Source organism: Heptranchias perlo, chromosome 4, assembly GCF_035084215.1.
Source record: "Heptranchias perlo isolate sHepPer1 chromosome 4, sHepPer1.hap1, whole genome shotgun sequence".
NCBI lineage: Eukaryota > Metazoa > Chordata > Chondrichthyes > Hexanchiformes > Hexanchidae > Heptranchias > Heptranchias perlo.
This window is the reverse complement of record NC_090328.1, coordinates 40,192,288-40,215,007: the sequence shown is the minus strand read 5'-3', so window position 1 is coordinate 40,215,007 and position 22,720 is coordinate 40,192,288. Positions and strand designations below refer to the sequence as shown.

Here is a 22,720-nt window from a genome sequence, read left to right as displayed (position 1 = left end):
GAAGCACCTGATTGGAAGAGGTGAGTACTGATTGAAAGAGTTTGTTGATAGGTGGGTAATGGGGGGGTGTGGTGTGTGGAGCAGTGGATGCGGCTAGTGGTGCAGTTGGTAGGAGACACCACTTGGCAGTTGACCTCACTCACCTTGACCACACGTGTCAAAGCATTGAGCTTCTTCCTGTACTGCATCCACGTTTGTGGTGCTATGCACCTGGCATTGATTTCATCCCCTAATGCCTGCCACTGCCTCTTGCACCCCGGCGGATATAGGATACACCAAGGCCTCTCGAGCATCAGCAGAGAACCTTGGTCCACTCTCTGCTGCAAGCCTGGTACAAACTCAAATCGGTAGATTAGTGAGGTCTGGCGTGCAGATTGGAGGATGTGGGATTTAGTAGTGTGCAACCTTTATTCAATGTTTTAACATAACTGGGACAGGACCTGCATCTGAGTTTTACGTGAGTGATGTCTGATCTCTGTCCAGGCTCTGTGCGAATCCATATCTTATAATTTGCAAATAAGAGGTGCAGGCTGCCTTTAAGAGGTGCAGGCTGCCTTTAAGTGGTGCTAGCCACACTTACGATATCGGAGCCTCCCCCGGCTGGAGCCACTCTACAGTGCAGCTAGGCCTGGCTGCGTGCAGATATCAGGTAAATCACTAGGCAGTACAAATGTTACGTGCTGCTTGCAACTCAACGACCGGGTGCGGGTTAATTGCGCTCCGTGACCCCCGCCCCAGCTTTTGGGGGTTATCCAATTTAACCCTCATAATCTGGCCATTATCACATGCTAAGACTTTGGGAAAGTTCTGGACCAGGGGAAAGCAGAGGATGTGGGGTCAGGGAGAAGTCACTTCGGTTCAATATTGTTATAGATATCTGCCTGACTGGGGAGCCTGGTAATTCCTGCGGAGGCTGCCCACTGTGGGGATTGGTGCACCCTCCCCCCAAAACACCCTGCAATTGGTATCATTGGCTACCTTTATAGGGGGTTAAAAAATCATCCTGGCTCCTCTTTTGCCCCAGCAACAGCCAGTACACTATCTTTCACTGGGTGTATCAGCTACTGCTGCTCCACCAGGCTAGGGATGAGTAAACACCTGGCCTGGGAGTCCCCTCCACTGGCCCCCACTGACACTTGTGACCTTGTTGCAGTTGGCAGGGGTTCCACCTCAAACAAGGCCCCACAGAACCTGTGGGGAAGGCCAAGACCCAGCGCATCTGCGTCCCAGCCCCTCTGCTGTACTCGCACTGGACCTACAGCAGGATTGCACTGGAAGGACCATGGATCTTCAAACCCCTATCTTCAAGTGTACAGTGATACATCGAAGTGGGTGATTGGAGAATGACAAGTGATTCTGGATTACTGTCAGACTGTTAACCAGCCTGCAAATCCTTCCACTACTTCATACTCTTGAACAACAGAAGAGTGTGAAGATACAAAAACAATAACAACATCACAATTTCATGTTTGTAGCAAGAAAACTGCTAGTATTAGTGAACACTTAGAAAGGTAACGTGGATTTGTAATGGGCAGGCGTAACATTTTGGGATTTTCCTGATATTGCCTGAGCAGAATTCTGTTAATTTATAATATTTCTTATATTAAATGAAGCATTTTGATTTAAAATTAACAGGCAGACATTATACTGGGGTGATGTCCCTCTGTAATTTGAAGTGTTGCTATCAAAAGAGAGACATGCCTGCTATAAAACAATTTATACGTGCGTGGCTCTATAGCTATGAGGCATTGGGAAAAGCCTCATGTGTCAATCATTTGTAAGCTGGATCTTTGACAAGGATGCACCCAACATGGGGCTTAACCTAAACACACATTCAGGACCCTTGGGCTCCCACATCAAAGAAGAGGCATTTATATTAGAGTGGCAACTGTGATTGACAACCCAGTAGACCAAACCCAAACACACACAAAGGTGAGGGGGTCAGAGGATTCTCTTAGTCTCTTAGTCTCTCTCTCTCTGACAGGTACCAAAGTGGGGAAGTGAACCTGTGCTGCTTGTAACCAAAATAGTTTGGGATTAGCTAGCTTGAAAATGTTTTTTTTTTGCCTAAAGTATCAATGATGTATCAATAGAGGATGGCCTCTTGCGCATCCCCGATTTTAATCGCTCCACCATTGGTGTCCGTTCCTTCAGCTGCCTAGGCCCTAAGCTCTGGAATTCACTCCCTAAACCTCTCCGCCTCTCTACCTCTCTCTCCTCCCTTAAGACGCTCCTTAAAATCTACCTCTTTGACCAAGCTTTTGGTCACCTGTCCTAATATTTCCTTATGTGGCTTGGTGTCAAATTTTGTTTGATAATTGCTCCTGTGAAAAGCCTTGGGACGTTTTACTACATTAAAGGCACTATATAAATGCAAGTTGTTGTTGATGTTGTATTTGAGAGAATATACAGCACAAAATCTGAAACTTGTGACAACAAATGCTTGACTAATTTAATCAAATTTCATGCTCGACTATTTAATCAAACTTCTTGAAATATTCAACATTTTGAAAAAGTTGGAGAAGGGAAGTAGTGAAATATTATTTGCACTGGTTGGTGAATTGGTTAACAAGAGGCTATAAGTTTAGGATAGTACTAAAATAATAAAGGGAACATTAGAAGGAATCTTTTCATGTGAATATGGAATGCGTTACCACAAGTGGCTATCAATGCTAAGGGATCACAACATTTAAGAGGTAATTAGATAAACACTTGAAGAGGAAAATATGAAAGGGTATGGGAAAAGAGCAGGGAAATGGGATTAGAATAAAACAGTTCTAAAGTGGAGCTAGCACTATAATTAACACTGGTACAATGGCCTCCTCTGTGCTAAAATGTATATGATTCTATGACTTAGTCTACAAAGAAAGGAAAAAAATGATAAATTTTATTCCCACTTTATGATGCAGCAGCCAATTCCAATTATTAAATAAAGTAGGAGGTGTTTGAGGAAAGGACAACATACTACTTACATAACAAATTGCAGTGGACAAACCAGGACGATCATTGAGTAAACACTTAGGTTGCTAAAACAAACCTGCAGATGGTTGAACCAATGGGGCATGGGAAACTTACATTATGCCCAGTCATGGTGCACAGAATTGTAACAACATGCTGGACAATACTGCCACAAACACATGCCTCAATGTGAATTTAATTGAGAATTAACAATATGAAAGACAGGACAGTCTCATTCTCCAATGCTTCTAGTGAGCCCTGAAATTGCCCAGTATAACTTTCATCGGAGATATTTATGACTAGGGAATTACTAGTTTTTCTTGCTTATTTTTGGCTAAAAAATGTTAGGTTCAGTTTGTGTTACTGTTGGAAAAATCACTGCCATTTTTGCAAAATAAGAGTGACACCCTACAATGTATATTAAAAGTGACATAATGTTATTTAGTGAATGAGCCCATGTCGTGCAAGTCTTCAGTGTTTTTGTGGGAACATTTATCCCTTGTGATTCATGTCGTTCTGGATATTGCTTTCCCATTATTCCTAAGTGCTCACCTAGCTGAGGGAGTAGCAGTGGTGTGTGATTCCTGAGCCAAATGGTGAACAACCTATGATTCAGAAGGCCTGCATCTTGCCCTGTGCATTGCTTGCTGATGTACCATTGGCAGCCGTGTAATGGTCCAGGACTGCTAGTGACATTACTGTCACTTGATTGCTCCTGTGTTGCTCTATACATCTCACTGCTCGAGGCCATCTCCTTACAATGCCTATGGATGAACTGACCAAGGTAGGCTTGGCAGGTTGATATTAAAACACAGTAAGTACTAACTGAAATAAAATAACATTGATAACAGCAAAAAGAACATTTTGTGAAGTTTTTATAAATTGAATAGACTTTTAAAAATTGTTGCAGACCTATCCATAAACTGTAGACAAAGAAACTACACTATGTTTGGAGAGAAACAGTGTATGATCAGTGAGATTAAGATGTAACCACCATGTCAAAATAATGTAATACTTTCCTTGTATCTGAAAAGTGTAATTATAATATGCCACAAACGTTATGTCTTCTTAGTGATGCAAGACCTAAATAAGAGATGAATACTATAATTAGCAGACATTATCCTATGTATTTCTTACTAAATCATCAAGCCTTTGACCAGATTCATATGATGACTTTGTATGGGTTTTAAAAAGAAGCATTTATTTTCAAAAAATAAGTATACTCAATATTAAATAATTATCTCAATATTTGTTTTCCCTCAGATATAATTTATGCAGGGTATTTTAAATAGACAGAATATTCTGTTCAAACCGAATATTGCAGGACAACTGCTAATTGCCCTATTCTACAACAGAGCCTGATAAATAAGTGCGTTCATAGTGCCTACTAGCTAGTTCTGTTGTCAAAGGATGACAAAAATTCAAATCCTGCAGAACACTAGCTTTTGATGTTAGTTGGATGTGTATGGCATAGACACAATTTAGGAATGTAATAGAACATGTTTTGACTTCAAGGAAACTTGAGTAAATAAGACAAACCTGATTAGGGAGTCTCTAACAAGATTTTGTTTATCTTTCCCAGCATGTTGGTAGCTGTCTTTGTAACTATATCAACTCCCTGCGTATGATACATACATTCTGTCAGAAATCTTTGACAACGGTCTTATTGCTAGAGTCTCTCTCTTGCTACCTGTCTATTTGATTCTTTTATCTATTTGTCTGGAATTCTACCTACCCATCTGTATTCCAAACAAACAAACTGAATTGGCACTAGTAAAATGTTACTGTGCATGATGCCAGTTCCATTTTCTGTATGCTTCACAAAGTGTACACATATTTTACAACAAGCCCCAGTTTAAGAGATGCTTTTCCAATTTTCTGTTTATTTGGAGATTGGGAAATGTGAAAATGCTTCATTTACTATGCTCCCCAAAAGATTTTCTTTTAAATGTTTTAATGAATACATAAATGCCTTCTCTAAGTATCTTTGAAATCACTATTTATAGTACAAGAAATCTGTTTCGTCTTTATTTTTAAGACAATCTACATCAGAACATCAAATTCCCAGGAATTTCCTCAGGGTTTCTTCTGCTCCACCGCCATAACTTTGGCAGAAGTTTGGCGGAAACCCCGTTTATGCATGTTATGGTGGCGGTTCAGGAGATGCCCTGAGGAAATTCCCAGCGTAAAACATTGCCTGGGGAGTTCTCTATGGACACATATCATCTGATGATCCTTTCTGGTAAACCACATAAAATGAAAGCCTCATTGCTTAACAAAAAAAGGGGATATGGATATAAAATTGTTAAATAGAAAACTACAAATGACTTCCCGTAGCATCCTAAGATTGCACAAGTGCGCTCTAACTTCTGCTTGTCTGTAGATGCCTCGAAGATGTACTGAATTGGTTGTAGTGCTTTTGCTTCCTTTCTACAAGGGAAGAGTTTGACTGTAAAGAACTGGCAAAATTTGCAAGTACATACACTAGCCTAATTAACATCCTTGATTATCAGAGAACGGACAATGCAAAAACACTGCACAGATAAACAGAATTCTGATCTACTTCAAGCAATAAGTCAACAGCAAAAATCATTGAGATCTTCTTTGCGATCCTTGACCCTAAATCCTAGGGTCAGGGTCATCTCAACATGGTTGGGGGGTAGGTGTCTATGCCACTTGTAGAGCTACAGGGGCATCCACTAATGCAGGGGGCGAGAATTTCAGAGTGGTACTTTGCTGCAATGTTCAGGGGACCAGCCATTCCAGCTAAAGATGGCAAGAAAGGTTAAAAGAAAATTCAACTCAAAGTTGATTGTTGGGAAACTGGCATTTGAAGCAGCTGTAAACTCCACTTCCTTCCTGGTGCACTAGTATGCCTTATGGTGTGTTTAACACTCGGGGTAATGGTGTCAGAACTAGCAGGATTTCTGGTTGATGACATTATCCACCATTCCAACTTTTCCGATGATATCTGCACGGGGAGGGCAGACACATCTCGCACCCACTCCCACTTCCCACAACATGTGGCATCTTACAAAAAAAAGGGCAGGAGACCTAGCAGAGCCAGGTCATGTCCAACATTCCAGTCTTCCTGTCCCAATTGGCTGTTGCTGTGCCCTCCCCAGCCAGAAATTTGAAGGAGGTTGTTAAAGTGGAGCAAGTATAAAAATGAAATAGAAATCAAATAAAGGGACTTTTCAAATTTTAAGAACATAAGAACATAAGAACATAAGAAATTGGAGCAGGAGTAGGCCAATCGGCCCCTCGAGCCTGCTCCGCCATTCAATAAGATCATGGCTGATCTGATCCCAACCACAAATCTAAAGAACACAAGAAGTCGGAGCAGGACCCGGCCACATAGCCCCTGGGCCCTCTCCGCCACCCACAGGGCATTGACCGATCCGAACTCAGCTTCATGTCCAATTTCCTGCCCGCTCCCCATAACCCCTAATTCCCTTTACTTCTAGGAAACTGTCTATTTCTGTTTTAAATTTATCTAATGATGTAGCTTCCACAGCTTCCTGGGGCAGCAAATTCCACAGACCTACCACCCTCTGAGTGAAGAAGTTTCTCCTCATCTCAGTTTTGAAAGAGCAGCCCCTTATTCTAAGATTATGCCCCCTAGTTCTAGTTTCACCCATCTTTGGGAACATCCTTACTGCATCCACCCGATCAAGACCCTTCACAATCTTATATGTTTCAATAAGATCGCCTCTCATTCTTCTGAACTCCAATGAGTAGAGTCCCAATCTACTCAACCTCTCCTCATATGTCCGCCCCCTCATCCCCGGGATTAACCGAGTGAACCTTCTTTGTACTGCCTCGAGAGCAAGTATGTCTTTTCTTAAGTATGGAGACCAAAACTGTATGCAGTATTCCAGGTGCGGTCTCACCAATACCTTATATAACTGCAGCAATACCTCCTTGTTTTTATATTCTATCCCCCTAGCAATAAAAGCCAACATTCCGTTGGCTTTCTTGATCACCTGCTGCACCTGCATATCAACTTTTTGATTTTCTTGCACTAGGACCCCCAGATCCCTTTGTACTGCAGTACTTTCCAGTCTCTCGCCATTAAGAAAATAACTTGCTCTCTGATTTTTCCTGCCAAAGTGCATAACCTCACATTTTCCAATATTATATTGCATCTGCCAAATCTCCGCCCACTCACCCAGCCTGTCTATATCCCCTTGCAGGTTTTTTATGTCCTCCTCACTCTCTACTTTCCCTCCCATCTTTGTATCATCTGCAAATTTTGATATGTTGCACTCGGTCCCCTCCTCCAAATCGTTAATATAGATTGTAAAGAGTTGGGGACCCAGCACCGACCCCTGTGGAACACCACTGGTTACTGGTTGCCAGTCTGAAAATGAACCATTTATCCCAACTCTCTGCTTCCTGTTCGATAACCAATCCTCCACCCATGCCAGAATATTACCCCCAATCCCGTGATTTTTTATCTTAAGTAATAATCTTTTATGTGGCACCTTGTCGAATGCCTTCTGGAAGTCTAAATACACTACGTCCACTGGTTCCCCTTTATCCACCCTATACGTTATATCCTCGAAGAACTCAAGCAAATTTGTCAGACATGACTTCCCCTTCATAAAGCCATGCTGACTTTGTCCTATTAAATTATGCTTATTTAAATGTTCCGTTACTGTCTCCTTAATAATAGACTCCAAAATTTTACCCACCACAGATGTTAAGCTAACTGGCCTATAATTTCCAGCCTTCTGCCTACATAAACTAGCTATTTCCATTAATCACAACATTAAGTTAGCAGCCAATCTGACCTAATATACATAACCAACTTACTTATCCAATAGAAAGTTAAAATTCACCACTATAAAATAGGGAGGACAGAATTATATGTGAAATATAACTTTGTTAAAAGAACGAGGACTCTAACACCTAAGGTTATTATCTTTTTTTCATGAATATTTCTCCATATACTATGCGTAATCTATACCACAGTAGCTTCTCAAGAACCCATTTAAGATGCACCAAGGGCTGATCTGAGAACAGTCATACCAAATTGTATATCCTGTTTGGTAGCAAAATCAAGATTAAGTGAAAATGTGTGGATTACTCCAGTAGCGGCTTTGCAGCAATCTTCTGAGCATCTGTAGCATAGGGCAGCATAAGAAGTGGCTACAGTCCCTGGTGGAATAGTATTTCATTTTTGTTAAAAATATAATGCCTAACCAGCTGATAACAGGGCAACACTCCCCAGAAAACAACTCATTGATCAGATACAAGAGAGTTCAGGCAAATAAACAGATGAAGATTCTGTAAGGTGGTTTGTACATCCACAAGGAAGGCCTTATGACATCCACACTGTGGAACACTTTCTTATTATCAGACTTTTGAGTGGGGAACAGAAAGAAGGATCTTTTGGGTTAATTTACTGTGAATTCAGTGATGGAGCTGGGTTTAAGCCTCATCTCCAAAGGCTGTCAGAGATAATTTAGGACCTGTGCCGTCGTACAGGTCCAGAGTTCAATATTCCTATTTATGCACCAACTTACTATTTCCTAGCTTCTATTTCTCTTTGCTGAATTGCAGCTTCATGGGAAGCCATCCTTTATGAATGGCTTAAGACCTTGCTGCTGGAGTCACGAGTCTCCTTATTTCTAGAACAAGGGGTCAGAAATTGATTTGGGCACAGAATGGGTGCCAAACTCGAAGTGCATGCCCAATCACATGGATGCAACTAAGGCCCCAAATTGGTCTCCCTGATTAATTAAAATAAAATAGGCTGGCTGCCAGTGCTACTGATGCTATTCGGTGGCAGCTTGCCTAAGGGGAAGCATCAATATCATGCGTTGCTTACAACATTTAAAAGGCAGCCTGACCTCTTAAAGCGTAGGTGCACTTTGGCTGCAAGCAACTATAACTGAGGATTGTTGACAATGGCAGGCACAGAGGAAACTGCAAGGGCCACCTGTTTTCTGACACTGCATTGCAGGTATCGGTGGAGGAGGTCAGCAGGAGGGACATCTTCTATCCCCTGGGTGGCAGAAAGACATCAAGGCAAGCTGCCAGGCGTGAGTGAGCTGAGGTGGCAGAATGGATCAGTGTCAGAAATATCGCCTCCAGGACCGGAGAGGAAAAGGACCCAGCAATGGAGGGCTCTATTTAGGGTGAAGCAGGGAGCTCACTTCATTAAGCATTCAGGTGGCACAGATGAGTTTACTGATCCTGGCGCTATCAAACTGTGGAGCAGCTGATGAGTATACGCTATGGCAGTAGCCCTATATGTTGAGGAGAAGTGTTGTAGTGTCAAAGATTGACTTGGTTATGTGGATGATACAAAGTTGACAATCTCCAGAATCTGGGCTTTTGAAAGACAGGAAGCTGGTTTTTAGCCAATCAACACACTCTTGTTAAAAAAAAATTGCTCCTCTCCCAACTTCAAAATAGACAGTAGGGGCAGGGCATTCAAAGAGTAAAGATAAGCGAAGCTATTTATTTTCAAAAATTGAGGGAGAAAAAGTTAGAATAAAGCAATATTAGAAAAGAGGAACATTCCATTTAAAATTTAAATATAGAGGGAATGGGAGAGGATAAAGCATCAACAGTCAACACAGGTAAAGTGATGATCTTTTTTATTTTCTTATAAAATTGTTTTACTTTACTGGCTGATGTTACAGTAATACATTTATTCCTGACATATAAAAGGATTTTTTGTTAACTGATTTGTTTGTGCTGTAGCAAGTGAGCTGATGACACACAAAACCACCAGGGTTTTTATCCTGAGTTGTTTTATGGATGATAATGATAGCATCAGTAATAAAACAAACCTGAAATGGATGCAGTAATTGTATCCATTAAATATGCAATTAAAAATAAGATTGAGATTAAAATTTTTAATCATGAGATTAATTGTGATTAATTCTTTTTAATCGCTTGACAGCATTAATCTATATATTATATTTCTATTGACTGCACACACATCCTGTGTCACACATTGTGACACTGTGAACATTTGGTAATGCCTGAATTCATGTCCATTTACATTATTTCTAATGGCAGAATGTGACAAGTATTGTTCCCCAGGGATCTGTACTGGAGCCTCAGCTTTTCACCGTATATATCAATGACTTGGATGAAAGAATAGAGAATTGTATATCAAAGTTTGCAGCTGACACTAAGTTAGGAGGAACAGTAAGTTGTGTAAATGGGAGCAGGAATTTACAAAGGGACATAGACAGATTAAGTGAGTGGAAAAAACTATGGCAGATGGAGTTCAATGTGGGAAAGTGTGAGGTCATCCACTTTAGATCCAAGAAAACCAAATTGGAATATTTTCATAATGGCGAGAGACTAGAAACTGTGGAGGAACAAAGAGATTTTCGTGTCCAGGTACACAAATCACTTAAATCTAGTGCACAGGTACAAAAAGTAATCAAAAAGGCTAATGGAATGTTAGCCTTTATCTCAAGGGGGCTAGAGTGCAAAACTGAAGAAGCGATACTTCAGTTATATAAAGCCTTGGTCAAACCCCATCTGGGGTATTGCATTCAGTTCTGGACACAGAACCTTAACAGTGAGGTCAATAAGCAGGGGGCATAGATTTAAAGTGGTAGAAGGATTAGAGGGGAGCTGAGGAATTTTTTTTCACCCAGAGGGTGGTAGAGGCACAAACTCTCAACTCATTTGAAAAGTACCTGGATGTGCAGCTGAAGTGCCGTGACCTACAAGGCTACGGACCAAGTGCTGGAAAGTGGGATTAGGCTGGGTGACTCATTTTTGGCCAGCGCGGAAACGATGAGCCAAATGACCTCCTTCTGTGCCGTAAATTTTCTATGATTCTAGGATATGGAGAGGGTCTAACGCAGATTCACCAGGGTTAAATTATGAGGACAGGTTGCATAAACTTGGATTGTATTCCCTTGAGTTTAGAAGGTTGAGGGGTGATCTAGGGGTTTAAAATGATAAAAGGATTCAATACAGTAGATACAGAGAAACTATTTCCTTTAGTGGGGGAATCCAGAATATGGGGGCACAATCTTAAAATTAGAGCTAGGCCATTTAGGAGTGAAATCGTGAAGTATGTTTTCACACAAAGGGTAGTGGAAATCTTGAACTCTCTCCCTCAAAAGGCTATGGATGTTGGGCTAATTGAAATTTTCAAGACAGAGCTAGATAGATTTTTGTTAGGTAAGGGTATCAAGGGATATGGAGCAAAGGCGGGAAGATAGAGTTAAGATACGGATCAGCCATGATCTAATTGAATGGTGCAGCAGGCTTGAGAGGCTGAATGGCCTACTCCTGTTCCTATGTAAATAACAATAATAATTCTCATTTGTAGCCTTGCAATGTATAGCCATTTCTATATTATTGCATTTACCTCCGCATCTCCCAGAAGACCACCATCAACGATAGGCGCTATTTACAATGGCCTTTCGAAGGGCACTTGTGAGCACTCCAGGAGGTCAAAACCCCAAGTAGGTGAGATCACTGAATTCCTCCCTATAACCTAAAGATCTGACACTCACAGGATAGGCAATCTAACCTTTAAGGAGATGCAGGAGAGGAAAGGGAAGCACTGTGGACACTAATCTCAAAGGAATTCATTGATAAGACATGTCCCTGATTTCCTCGGGTACTTTTTATCAGCATCACCCTCTTTACCATGTCGTAGAATCATAGAATAATACAGCACAGAAGGAGAAAGAGGCCATTCTGCCCATCGTGCCTGTGCTGGCTTTTTGAAAGAGCTATCCAATTAGTCCCCATTCTCTGCTCTTTGCCCCATATCCCTGCACATATTTCCCCTTCAAATATTTATCCAATTCCCTTTCAAAAGTTACTACTGAATCTGCTTCCACCACTCTTTGATCATTACAACTGACTGAGTAAAACAAAACTCCTCATCTCGCCTCTGGCTCTCTCTGCTCTTTTTAAGCCCACCTCCCACCTGTCCTTTGATATAAATAATAATACTAGAATCTAGCAAATTACAGCATCCTATTACTGTATTTCTGTCTTCACGTTCAGCTCCCATTCTCCTCAAGAGCTTGTCTCCGTTGATCAGGAAGTATTCCCACCTTTATACATGTAAGGAATCTTACATACACCAGGTTATAGTCCAACTGTTTTATTTAAAAATCACAAGCTTTCGGAAGCTTTCTCCTTCGTCAGGTGAGCGAGTGTGGGATCCCACTGACGAAGGGGAAAGCCTCCGAAAGCTTGTGATTTTTAAATAAAACAGTTGGACTATAACCTGGTGTTGTAGGATTCCTTACATTTGTCCACCCCAGTCCATCACCGGCATCTCCACATCATCACCTTTATACAGTCCGTTTACCGAAAATTTTAAAAACACTTCACATTCCGAACCGTTAACTGTACGTCAGCTGACCCCGCCCCAATAACGCCTGTTCTCTCGCGAGATTTCCGCCTCCCCCTCACCCCCGCAAAGAAAAAAACCCGCCGAAGCGCTTTTCAATTGGATGAGCACTCGGCATTACGTCACTGGAAGGCGTTTCGTTCGCGAACAACGTGGATTTAATTAAAAAGGATCCCGGCGGAAACAGGAAACATCGCCGGAGCCAGGTGGGTGTGAAACTCCGGAATCCAATTAGAGACCGAAAGGGTGTTAGGAATGAACACTTGGGTGGGCTGAGTGTGTAACACACCGGACAAGTGGCACTCACTCCCCTGGGTTTAAGTGTGTGTGTGTGTGTGTGAGAGAGAGTCGCCCCGTATATAACCGAAACAGGCTCATGAGCCACTCCAGCTATCGGGTCCGATTCACCTCACTCACCGGCGGCCGCTGATTTTGACAGCAGTAGTCTGCAGACCGATTCAAACTATTTGTGCTTCTGCCAATGTCCCCCCCCCCCCCCCCCAGCTCCTCTAGCTGTTATGTTTAATATTCCCTCACCTCATCCAATAAATTAAACCATTGGAAAGCAAGAGTTCCTGCATTGTGCTCAAACAATTAGGTTTTATTGATTGATCCGATGAAAAAGACGGACATGTCATTCTCACACTTTGGTTTTGGCCTTGCAGAATGACTGCCTGTCGGACCCTGACCCTATGTAGAGGGTTGGCGCTCCCCATTGTTTCTACTGTTTATAATTTGTGACTAACAGCTGGGTCATTCCGCGTACTTAAATTACTTTGCAACAATTTTTTTGTGCATTTTTTTTAGAGCTAGAAAGTAGGCCAGCTGGAAACTCTGTATACTAATTTTAAATTGCTACTTAAACTTTTTAAAGAAGAAAAAAAGAACTTGCATTTATATAGTCAAAAGCAAGATGCTGGAAATCTGAAATACAAACAGAAAATGCTGGAGAAGCTCAGCAAGTCAGGCAGCACCTGTGGAGAAAGAAACAGAGTTAACGTTTTCAGGTCGAAGATCTTTTGTCAGAACTGGAAGATGTTAAAAGTTAACGTTTTTGAGTAAGTACAGAGCCAGGGAAAGGGGGGGGGGGGAGGAGAGGAAAGAACAAAAGGGAAGGTCTGTGATAGGGTGGAGGATACGAGTGATTAAATGACAAAAGGGATGATGGTGCAAGGCAAGGAAGGTGGTAATAGGACAAGTTAAGAAACAAGAAGATTGATCAGGAGTAGCTGTAAATGGCAGCAACAGAACCATTACCAGTACTAGCTGACTGGAAAAAATATATAGTACCATTCACGTCTTGAGCACTTTACAGCCGATTAAATATTTAGAAGTGCAGCTACTGTTGTAATTTAGGTAAATGTGGCAGATGATTATCACACCAATGTGATAAAAGACCAAATAAATACATTTTGGTTATGTTGGTTGGGAGACAAATGTTAGTCAATACACTGAAAGAATTACCCTGCTCTACTTTGAATACTGTCATTGGATCTTTTATGTCCACCAGAGAGGGCAGATGGGGCCGATTGTCTCACCCAAGACTGCACCTCTGACTGTGCAGCACTGCCTCAGTACTGCACTGAAATAGCTGAGATTATGGGGGTGATTTTAATCCTACCCACTAGTGGAAACAGGGCAGGGGGGCATTTAAATTTGCTCAGGTTACTCACCTGCCCTGGAGATGCCAGGAGCTGGGGTTTCTTGGTTTTAATCTGCTTAACTGAGCAGGCGGCAAGGACACCTGCCCAAAGCTGGCGGAATCTTTTTTTACATAAGTATGTCTGATCCAAACGATGTCATTGGGATCCTATAACAATTTTGACTTGGCGGCATAAGCAGGAAGGTGCATTAAAGACAGCGGGGAAACAGACTGGGGCCAGAAGAGGTCAAATAAAAGTAAGGTTTTTGTTTTACTTTCCCTGTGGGGCCAGGAGGAGCAGGACTGTTGCCCCTGGCACAGCAAGCAAAGCTTAGGTCTTCCCTGCTGTGGACTTGCTCTCTCCCCAATTGTGAGACTCCCATGGGATGGCCCCGGCAGCCAACCCCACCACTTTCCTGGTCTCAGTGGGCAGCCTCTGAGCTGTGTAATTTTCTGCCACTTCCTACCAAGAACAGGTGGGAAGTTGGTCGGTTGGATGTAAATAAGGGTTGAGAGTCCCGGGCCTCATTTCTAGAATAGCGGGTTAGTTTCAAACTCAATCGCTACTCACCTGCTGTAACTGGCCCAGAGTTAAAATTAGGGCCTGTATGCTCAAGTGCCTAGAGGGTGGCTTGAGCCCATGACCACCTGACTCTGAGGTGAGAGGCTGCCACATTTTGTAAAAGGCCATTTGCAAAATGTAACAATTGCTCCTGTAAATGAAGCCCACTTTTTAATTTTTACTGTTTTAAGACAACTTAAGATTCAGCACATTCCATGCCTATCCTGTCTAAGAAGTAAAGCAAGTCTGATTTTCATTGATTCATTGATTTTCAGTTATCTATTGAGTTCACCATCAAAGTTGGGACTTATTGTATGGCTTACTGATCTCAAGTTGAAGTTCATGTTAGGCCCTCTCATCTGGGAAGAAAAGGTGTGGCTTTGAATGATATAAAAGCTAAGTAATATAAGCATTGCCCTGGATGTAAATTTACTGGACTTCTTGGAAGTAATGTGGACCTTGTTGACAGTGGAAACTCTGTGGCTGTGATGTAAATAGATTTCAGCAAGGCTTTTAATATAGAGCCATCAAGTGATTAGCCACAAGAAGTCACAGAATAGGAGGCAAGCTTCTGGGTTGGGTTTAAAATTGACTAAATCAGGGTATGTAAAGGTGGCTGTGAATGGAGATGTGTTCGCATGATAAGGGGGGTCACTAATGGGGTGCCACAGGGATCAGTGGTGGGGCTATTGCTGTTTACCATGTATATATAAATGATTTGGTGCTGAGAACAGAACTAAAACTGTCTTAAGTTTACATAAGATGGCAAACTCTGTGTGTGGATGGGGGGGGGGGAGGAAGGAAGGGGAGGAAGAAGTGTTTCAAACAAGGGAAGAGAAAAAGAAAGGGCTCTGGATAGATTGGGAACGTGGCCTGATAAGTGGTGAATTGGATTAAATGTGGACAAATAAAACCTAATGAGACCAGGGAAAGGAAATATATAGCCAAAATATAAAATAAATGGCTTTAGGCTACAGGACATGGGAGAAAGATCTGAGGGCATGATGAATCTGTATAAGGCATGCCTGGAGTACTGTGTACAATTCTGGATACCTTACTGCAGCAAGCACAGCCAGGCATTGGAAGCTATGCAGAAAAGGACAGCAAACCTGATGTCTTGTTTGGCATCTGATCTGTTCGGAGAGGTTGACGAGCCTGGGGTTGTTTATTCTGGAGAAGAGAAAGCTTGGGAGATACTATTCAAGACAGTGAGGGGAATAGATAAATTGAATCCCCAATAATGTGTTTGAGATTTCCACAAACTCTAGACACAGGGGATACAGGTTGAAGCTGAGAAGAGACTGTTTGTTTAGATTTAACTACTTTATGTAGAGGGTGGTGGATACGTGAAATGTATAGACATTGGAGGCAGTGGAAGTAGAATGAAAAAATTTAAGGGAGAATTGGATTGAACTTTGGAGTGGGTGATTGGGTCTGTCCAGATGGTCTATGTATTCTTTTCTACCTCTGTAATTCCCTACGTTCTTAACATGATTTTATTAACTTATCTATTACCTATATGCATGAAGTTTTAAAAAATGTTTATTTGTTCTTGGGATATGGTGGTACTGGCAAGGCAGCATTTATTGTCCACCCCTTGTTGCTCCAAGGGCATTAAGTGTCAACATATAGTTTGAGACTGAAGTCACAAGTAGGCCAAACTTGGTTGGGGTGGCAGGCTTCCTTCCCTGAAGAACATTGGTGAACCAGTTGAGTTTTTATGACAATTTCATGTCATTTTTATCTGCTACTGCCCACAAATTACTAGATTTATTGAGTTCAGTTTCAGAACTTGCCATGGTAGGATCTGAACTCTCAACTTCGGAGTTGCTAGTCTAGTATCATAACCACCACTCTACTGTATTCATTATTTAACATGAGTTTGTATTTAAAAATATTACGGTTGCATGTTTGTATGAAACATGTTTTCCAGCCATAAAAATCAAAGTATAGATTTGGCAATCAAGTAAAAGAAATTTTAAAATGTAAATTTTCACTTATCTTTTTTGACTAAATAAGTGAGGCAATTTTATGACCAAAGCAAGACCATGCCATGTTTATTCAGTTTTGTGGCAGTGTACATTTGTATTCTGCATTAGTGAAATGCCATGAGAATCCCAAAGTTAGTGAGCTCTGGAGTTATGCCTGGGGATGTTATGACAGGTTTTTTTGACTATGTGGTAGCGTGCAGTAATTGTATAGTAGAGTACTGTATGGTCAGATGGAAAATCAAGCATTGCTGTATAAAGGTTAATGCTAGAGATAGTGGTGAAAGAGTATGCAAAGTAAAGTGATGGCGCTGCATGAAATATAACACACATGTAAAAGTTTTTTTTAATGTAAACCTTGAAAGTAGTGGCAGGCGTATCACATTGAGTGCTGAATTAGATGTTGGAAATGCCAGTGGGGTTTGTCTCCTACTCTCACCATAGCAAATTGCCTCCAGGATTGGAAATGATATGCTTTACACTTTGCTGTCCCTGTGTGAAAATGTTTTAAGCTTTTAAGCAACCCAAAACATTGTTCTGTGATTTTTTTTTTTAATAACAGGAATGAATATTGAATGATGTTCAAAGATGTTTCACAACAGCACACAGAAGAAATGCTGGATTTTTCATAGCGAGGAAAAATTGGAAAAGTTGAGAACTGAAGCCAATCAGAAATTTCGGTCTAAGGTTCTGGCATGTGGAAAGGTAAAATATTACTTTGGTTTTGTATTCTCAGAAATAATAAAAATGGAGAATTGAGACTCTCAGGTATTCAGGAAAGATAGGGAAGGAAAAAAAGGACGGGGTGGCAGTATTGACCAAAGAAACTGTTATGGGACTGGAAAGAGATGATATAGTTGAGGGATCAAAGAATCTATTTGGTTAGAATTAAGGAACAATGGAGGAGCTATTACGCTACTGGCTGAAAAACTATAGGCCACCAAATAGTGGGAAGGAGATAGAGGAGCAAATTTGCAGGCAAATTACGGAAAGATGCAAGAACTATAAGAGTAGTGATAATGGGGGACTTCAGTTATCCCAACTGGGATTGTAACAGTATAAAGGGCAAAGGGCAATTCCTGAAATGAACTCTCTTGATCATTGTGTTTCCAGCCCAATGAGGAAGGAAGCAGTGCTGGATCTAGTTCTGGGGAATGAAGTGGGGCAGGTGGAGCATGTTTCAGTGGGGGAGCATTTGGGAAACAGTGATCGTAATATCGGGTTTAGAATAGTTATGAAAAAAGATGAGGAACAATCCAACGTAAAAATACTTAACTGGAGGAGGGCTACCAGGTGGATTGGAATCAAAAATTGGCAGGCAAAACACTAATTGAACAATGGGAGGCCTTCGAGGAGGCAATGGTTCGGGTACAAAGTAGACACATTTCCACGAGGGGTAAAGGAAGGGCATCCAAAGCTAGAACTCCCTGGATGACTAAAGACATAGAGATTTAAATAAAAGAGAAAGGAGGCTTATGGCAAATGTAAGGTTCATAATACAGAAAGTACAGAGGAAATCTTAAAGAAGGAAATAAGAAGGGCAAAGAGAGATTATGAGAATAGATTAGGGGCTAACATAAAATGAACTCAAAAGTCTTTTCTAAACATATAAATAGTAAAAGGGTAGTCAAGGGAAGGGTGGGGCCAATTTCGGCACAAAAAGGAGATCTTGTGGAGGCAGAGGGTATGGCTGAGATAATAAGTGAATACTTCGCATTGTTCTTCACTAGAGAAGAGGATGCTGCCTATATAACAGTAAAGAAGGAGGTAATAGCAAGATTGGAGAGGATAAAAATAAATAAAAAGGAGGTATTTAAAAGGTTGGCAGTACTCAAAGTAGGAAAAGTCACCAGATCCAGATGGGACGCACCCTAGGTTGTTATTTGGCCCATGTGCCTGTGCCGACTCTGAAAGAGCTACCAATTTATCCCACTTCCCTGCTCTTTCCCCATAACCATAAGACCATAAGAGATAGGAGTAGGAGTAGGCCTTTTGGCCCATCGAGCCTGCACCGCCATTTAATGAGATCATGGCTGATCTGATTTTTACCTCGACTCCACTTTTTTCCTTTTAAGTAGAGATCCAATTCCCTTTTGAAAGTTACTATTGAACCTGCTTCCACCACCCTTTCAGATCATAACAACTCGCTGAGTTTTTAAAAAAAGTGTCTCCTCATCTTCCCCCCCACCCTGGCTTTTTTGCCAATTTTATATTTGTATCCTCTGGTTACTGACACTCCTGCCAGTGGAAACAGTTTCTCCCTGTCTATTCTATGAAAACCCTTTTTAATTTTGAACACTTCCATTAAATCTCCCCATTACCTTCTCTGCTCTGAGGAGAACAATTCCAGCTTCTCTAATCTTTCCAGATAACTGAAACCTCTCATCCCTGGTGTACCATTCTAGTAAATCTCTACACCCTCTTGATGTCCTTTCTAAAGTGTGGTGCCTAGAATTGGACACAATACTGTAGCTGAGGTCCAACCAGTGATTTATAAAGATTTAGCATAACTCCCTTGCTTTTATACACTCTGCCTCTATTTATAAAGCCATGGATCCTGTATGTTTTTTTAACAGTTTTATCAACTTGTCCTGCCACCTTCAAAGATTTGTGTATGTGAACCCCCAGATCTCTCTGTTCCTGCACCTGTACCCCCTTTAAAATTGTACCATTTACTGCCTCTTGTCATTCTTCCTTCCAAAATACATCACTTCACACTTCTCTGCATTAAATTTCATCTGCCATGTGTCTGCCCATTTCACCAGTCTGTTTATATCCTCCTGAAGTCTGCTACTATCCGCCTCACTGTTTACTACATTTCCAAACTTTGTATCATCTGCAAACTTTGAAATTATGCCCCCTATACCCAAGTCCAGGTTATTAATATATATCAAATACCAACCCCTGGGGGACACCATTGTATACTTCCCTCCAGTCCGAAAAACAACCGTTCACTACTACTCTCTGCTTTCTGTCTCTCAGTCAATTTCGTATCCATGCTGCCACTGCCCCTTTAATCCCATGGGCTTCAATTTTGGTAACAAGTCTACTTTGTAGCACTTTGTCAAATGCCTTTTTGAAAGTCCACCAAACTACTTTTATCATCCCTCTTCATTATTTCATCAAAGAATTCAATCAAGTTAGTCAGACACGATTTGCCTTTAACAATCCCATGTTGGCTGTCATTTATTAACCCATGTTCTTCCAAATGACAATTAACTTTGTTCTGGATTATAGTCTCGAAGCTTCCCCACCACTGACTTTCGGCTGACTAGCCTGTAGTTACCTGGTTTATCTCTCTTCCCTTTTTTGAACAGGGGTGTAACGTGCAGCATTCCAGTCCCCTAGCACCACTCCCATATCCAAGGAAGATTGAAAGATTGTGGCCAAAGCCTCTGCTATTTCCACCCTTGCTTCCCTCAGCAACCTGGGATGCATCCCATATGGTGCACACTTTTGATGAAAAGTCAATATCTAATATGCTCCATGATGTTGCCTTTCATTATAAACTTGAAAAAGGGATTTTTTTAAAATATAAAAATATAAATTGAACTATAGAAAGTTGTACAAATAAAGAATTTGCATATTTTTGTTGACTGGCTCTACTCGAGCAGACAGTCAGAATTACTTGCAGAGTTGAAGTTGTTAACATAGGCCTAAAAAAACTGTCAGTTTCTTTTTTTATATTTGTTTTTGGAATATGAGTGACACTGGCAAGGCTATATTTATTGCCCATCTCTCGTTGTCCTGAGAAGGCAGCAGTGGGCCATCTCCTTGAATGACTGCATTCCTTGTGGTAGTGATGCTTCCATAATGGTGTTGGCTAGGGAATTCTACGATATTGACCCAACATTCATGAAGAAATGGTGATGTATATCTACGTCAGGGTGGTGTGTGACTAGAAGGGGAACTTGGAGGTAATGGTGTTCCCAAGACATTGCTGCTCTTGTTCTTGGTGGTAGAGGTTGCAGGGGAGGGAGATGCTGTTGAAGTAACCTTGGTGAGTTTCTGCAGTGCATCTTGTAGATCATACTGCAGCCACACTGTGCCGGTAGTGGAGTGGTAGGATATTCCAGTGGCAGGGCACTGATCAAGCGAACTGCTCTGTCCTGGATGGTACCAAGGTTCTTGAGTGTTGTGGCTTCACTCATCCAGGTGAACGAGGAGTATTCCATCACACTCCTCACTTGAGCTTTGTAGATGATGGAAATACTTTGAAGGCTCAGGAGGTAAGTCAATCGTCAGAGTTCCCAGCCTCTGCCCTGCTTTTGCCCTTCAAGTAATTAATGTTCAAAAGTATAAATGAACAAATGCGCAGAAACCAATATAATTCTTTCATAGAATGTTTAGAATTAACAATTTCAAAAAGAGTAAACTTTATTTTAGTTTTTTTTGTTGAGAAACACTATCAAAGTCCTTGGTGGGTTAACAAACAAAGCATATTAGCATTGTCAATGATTCATCAATATCCATTGCAAAATGCACTTGTAATTGTGGAATAAAATTAAACTAGTATGAATTTCACATTAATGACCACTAATGTGCTATGTTAATAATATCAGTCATGAGTATGGCAAAAAATCTGTTTTCCTCCCGTTGTTCCCCATCATAAATGTTATGTTAGCATATGCTTCTTGTATTACTTTACTGCTATTGATTCTTGTTTTGCCTTGCTTTATGAATGTTTAGAACATTTAGACTTTCACTGCTATCAGGTTAATTTTGATTAAACTTGATGATTATAGCTCTAACAGAGAAAGTAAATAATAGATAGTATGTACAATTATCTGTTTGCTTAGTATTGGTATTTTGGACTTATTTGAAATTATTTGTAAGGATATTGAACTTTTGGTTCTGAAGCAAGGATATGAGCCAAAAAATTGAGGGGTGGGTTTGCAATGTTTTTGTACCCCCTTGGTACTCGGATATCCTGCTCCCAGCCATGCCTCTGTGAGCTAATGCTGAGCAGAGGCTGGGTGCTTTTTCCATGCAAAAGTCATTCCAGGCTATGCTGTCTTACTCATAATGGGCTTCAGAAAACTATTGATGGAGGCCTGGGAGCAAGTCGTCTTGCATCTTCTGAATTGTGGATGGCGATTCATATGGGGAAACTGAGGAGAAGTGGGGAAGGGAGGGGGTGAAAAGTGAGTTTTTTACTTAAAAATTTCACTTACTGTTCCAGAACAGCAAACAGTATAAATGCTTTTGCAACCCATTAGTCCAGTCTGTTTCTTATTCCTGGTTAGGAGTGTTGCAATATTCAAATATGGTGTATTGTTTTAGTTCCTAATAATAGTCACTGGTAACACTGTTGTTTGTTTCATTTCTTTCTTTCTTTCTTGCACAGAAGTTACAGTTAGCTGCTTCAGGCAGGGTCACGAGGGCACCATGATTCTTCCACTGTGGAATATTTCTCATACCACATCCATTTTTTTAAAAAAATGGCCAGTGGGAAAGAAATTTCACAAGCCATTCAGAACAGGGAATAGGAGAGGTTACAGCATAGCTTTCCTTCTTAGTATAGTCTTGAAGGAATAAACGCATGAGACTTCCATATTAACTGAGAAACCAACTGTGCATCGGCCATCTCTCCTCATTATCCTGGCATCTCATGCATGCTGCTCCTGCTATTTCTGCCCCATAACCCAAAGCAGTGTCAGCTACAGTGACATTGTTTTAGCCACATGCACTAACTTTAGTAGAAAACACCTTACACACAATACAGGTAAAGGAACTTCACGTGCACATTTACTTAACCAACATCTATCGCTGTTCAGCGCAAAACTTTGCAGTCTGTCTCTTTCACCAAAGTTTGGAATTCCGGCATGAATTTATCAGACAAACACATCTTAGCGCAACTTCTAGGTTTTTGTCGAGCAATTGCACAGTACTTTGACTTCATCAGAGTGGTTGCTGAGAATGTTGACTTGCACAACGAGACTCACTAGACTTGCCCCTGCTGTCCAACCAGAATCTGCTTGGATGCTGCTTGCCCTCTTCCATGACGTGCCCAGTTGGAGCTGCTCATTATTGGTTGGGTTGGCTTGCTTCTGCTCGTCTGGAGCTGTTGTTCCGATTGGTCAAACTGACCATGATGACAGCTTCCCTCTCCATCCAATGTTGCTGGTGTTTCCGTGGTGCTGAAGTCCAGCATTTTCACTCGTGCTGCCCGCCAATTTGGCAGACAACCAATAAGCAGTAACCAAGGAAGT

General features: G+C 41.3%; 1 protein-coding gene across 2 annotated transcripts in view; it reads left to right on the top strand.

The window, feature by feature from the left end:
• Positions 1-12,435: 12,435 nt before the first annotated feature.
• The window catches only part of ccnh (cyclin H), a 41,062-nt gene continuing 30,777 nt past the window's right edge, over positions 12,436-22,720 (top strand). Inside the window, exons 1-2 of one of the 2 annotated variants that reach the window (XM_067982808.1) lie at positions 12,436-12,522; positions 17,071-17,213. In XM_067982808.1, the coding sequence (XP_067838909.1) occupies positions 17,097-17,213 (117 nt within the window). In that variant the 5' untranslated portion in view covers positions 12,436-12,522; positions 17,071-17,096. Of the gene's footprint in view, positions 12,523-13,230; positions 13,375-17,070; positions 17,214-22,720 lie in introns of those variants that run through there. The other variant, XM_067982809.1, reaches the window with a different exon arrangement.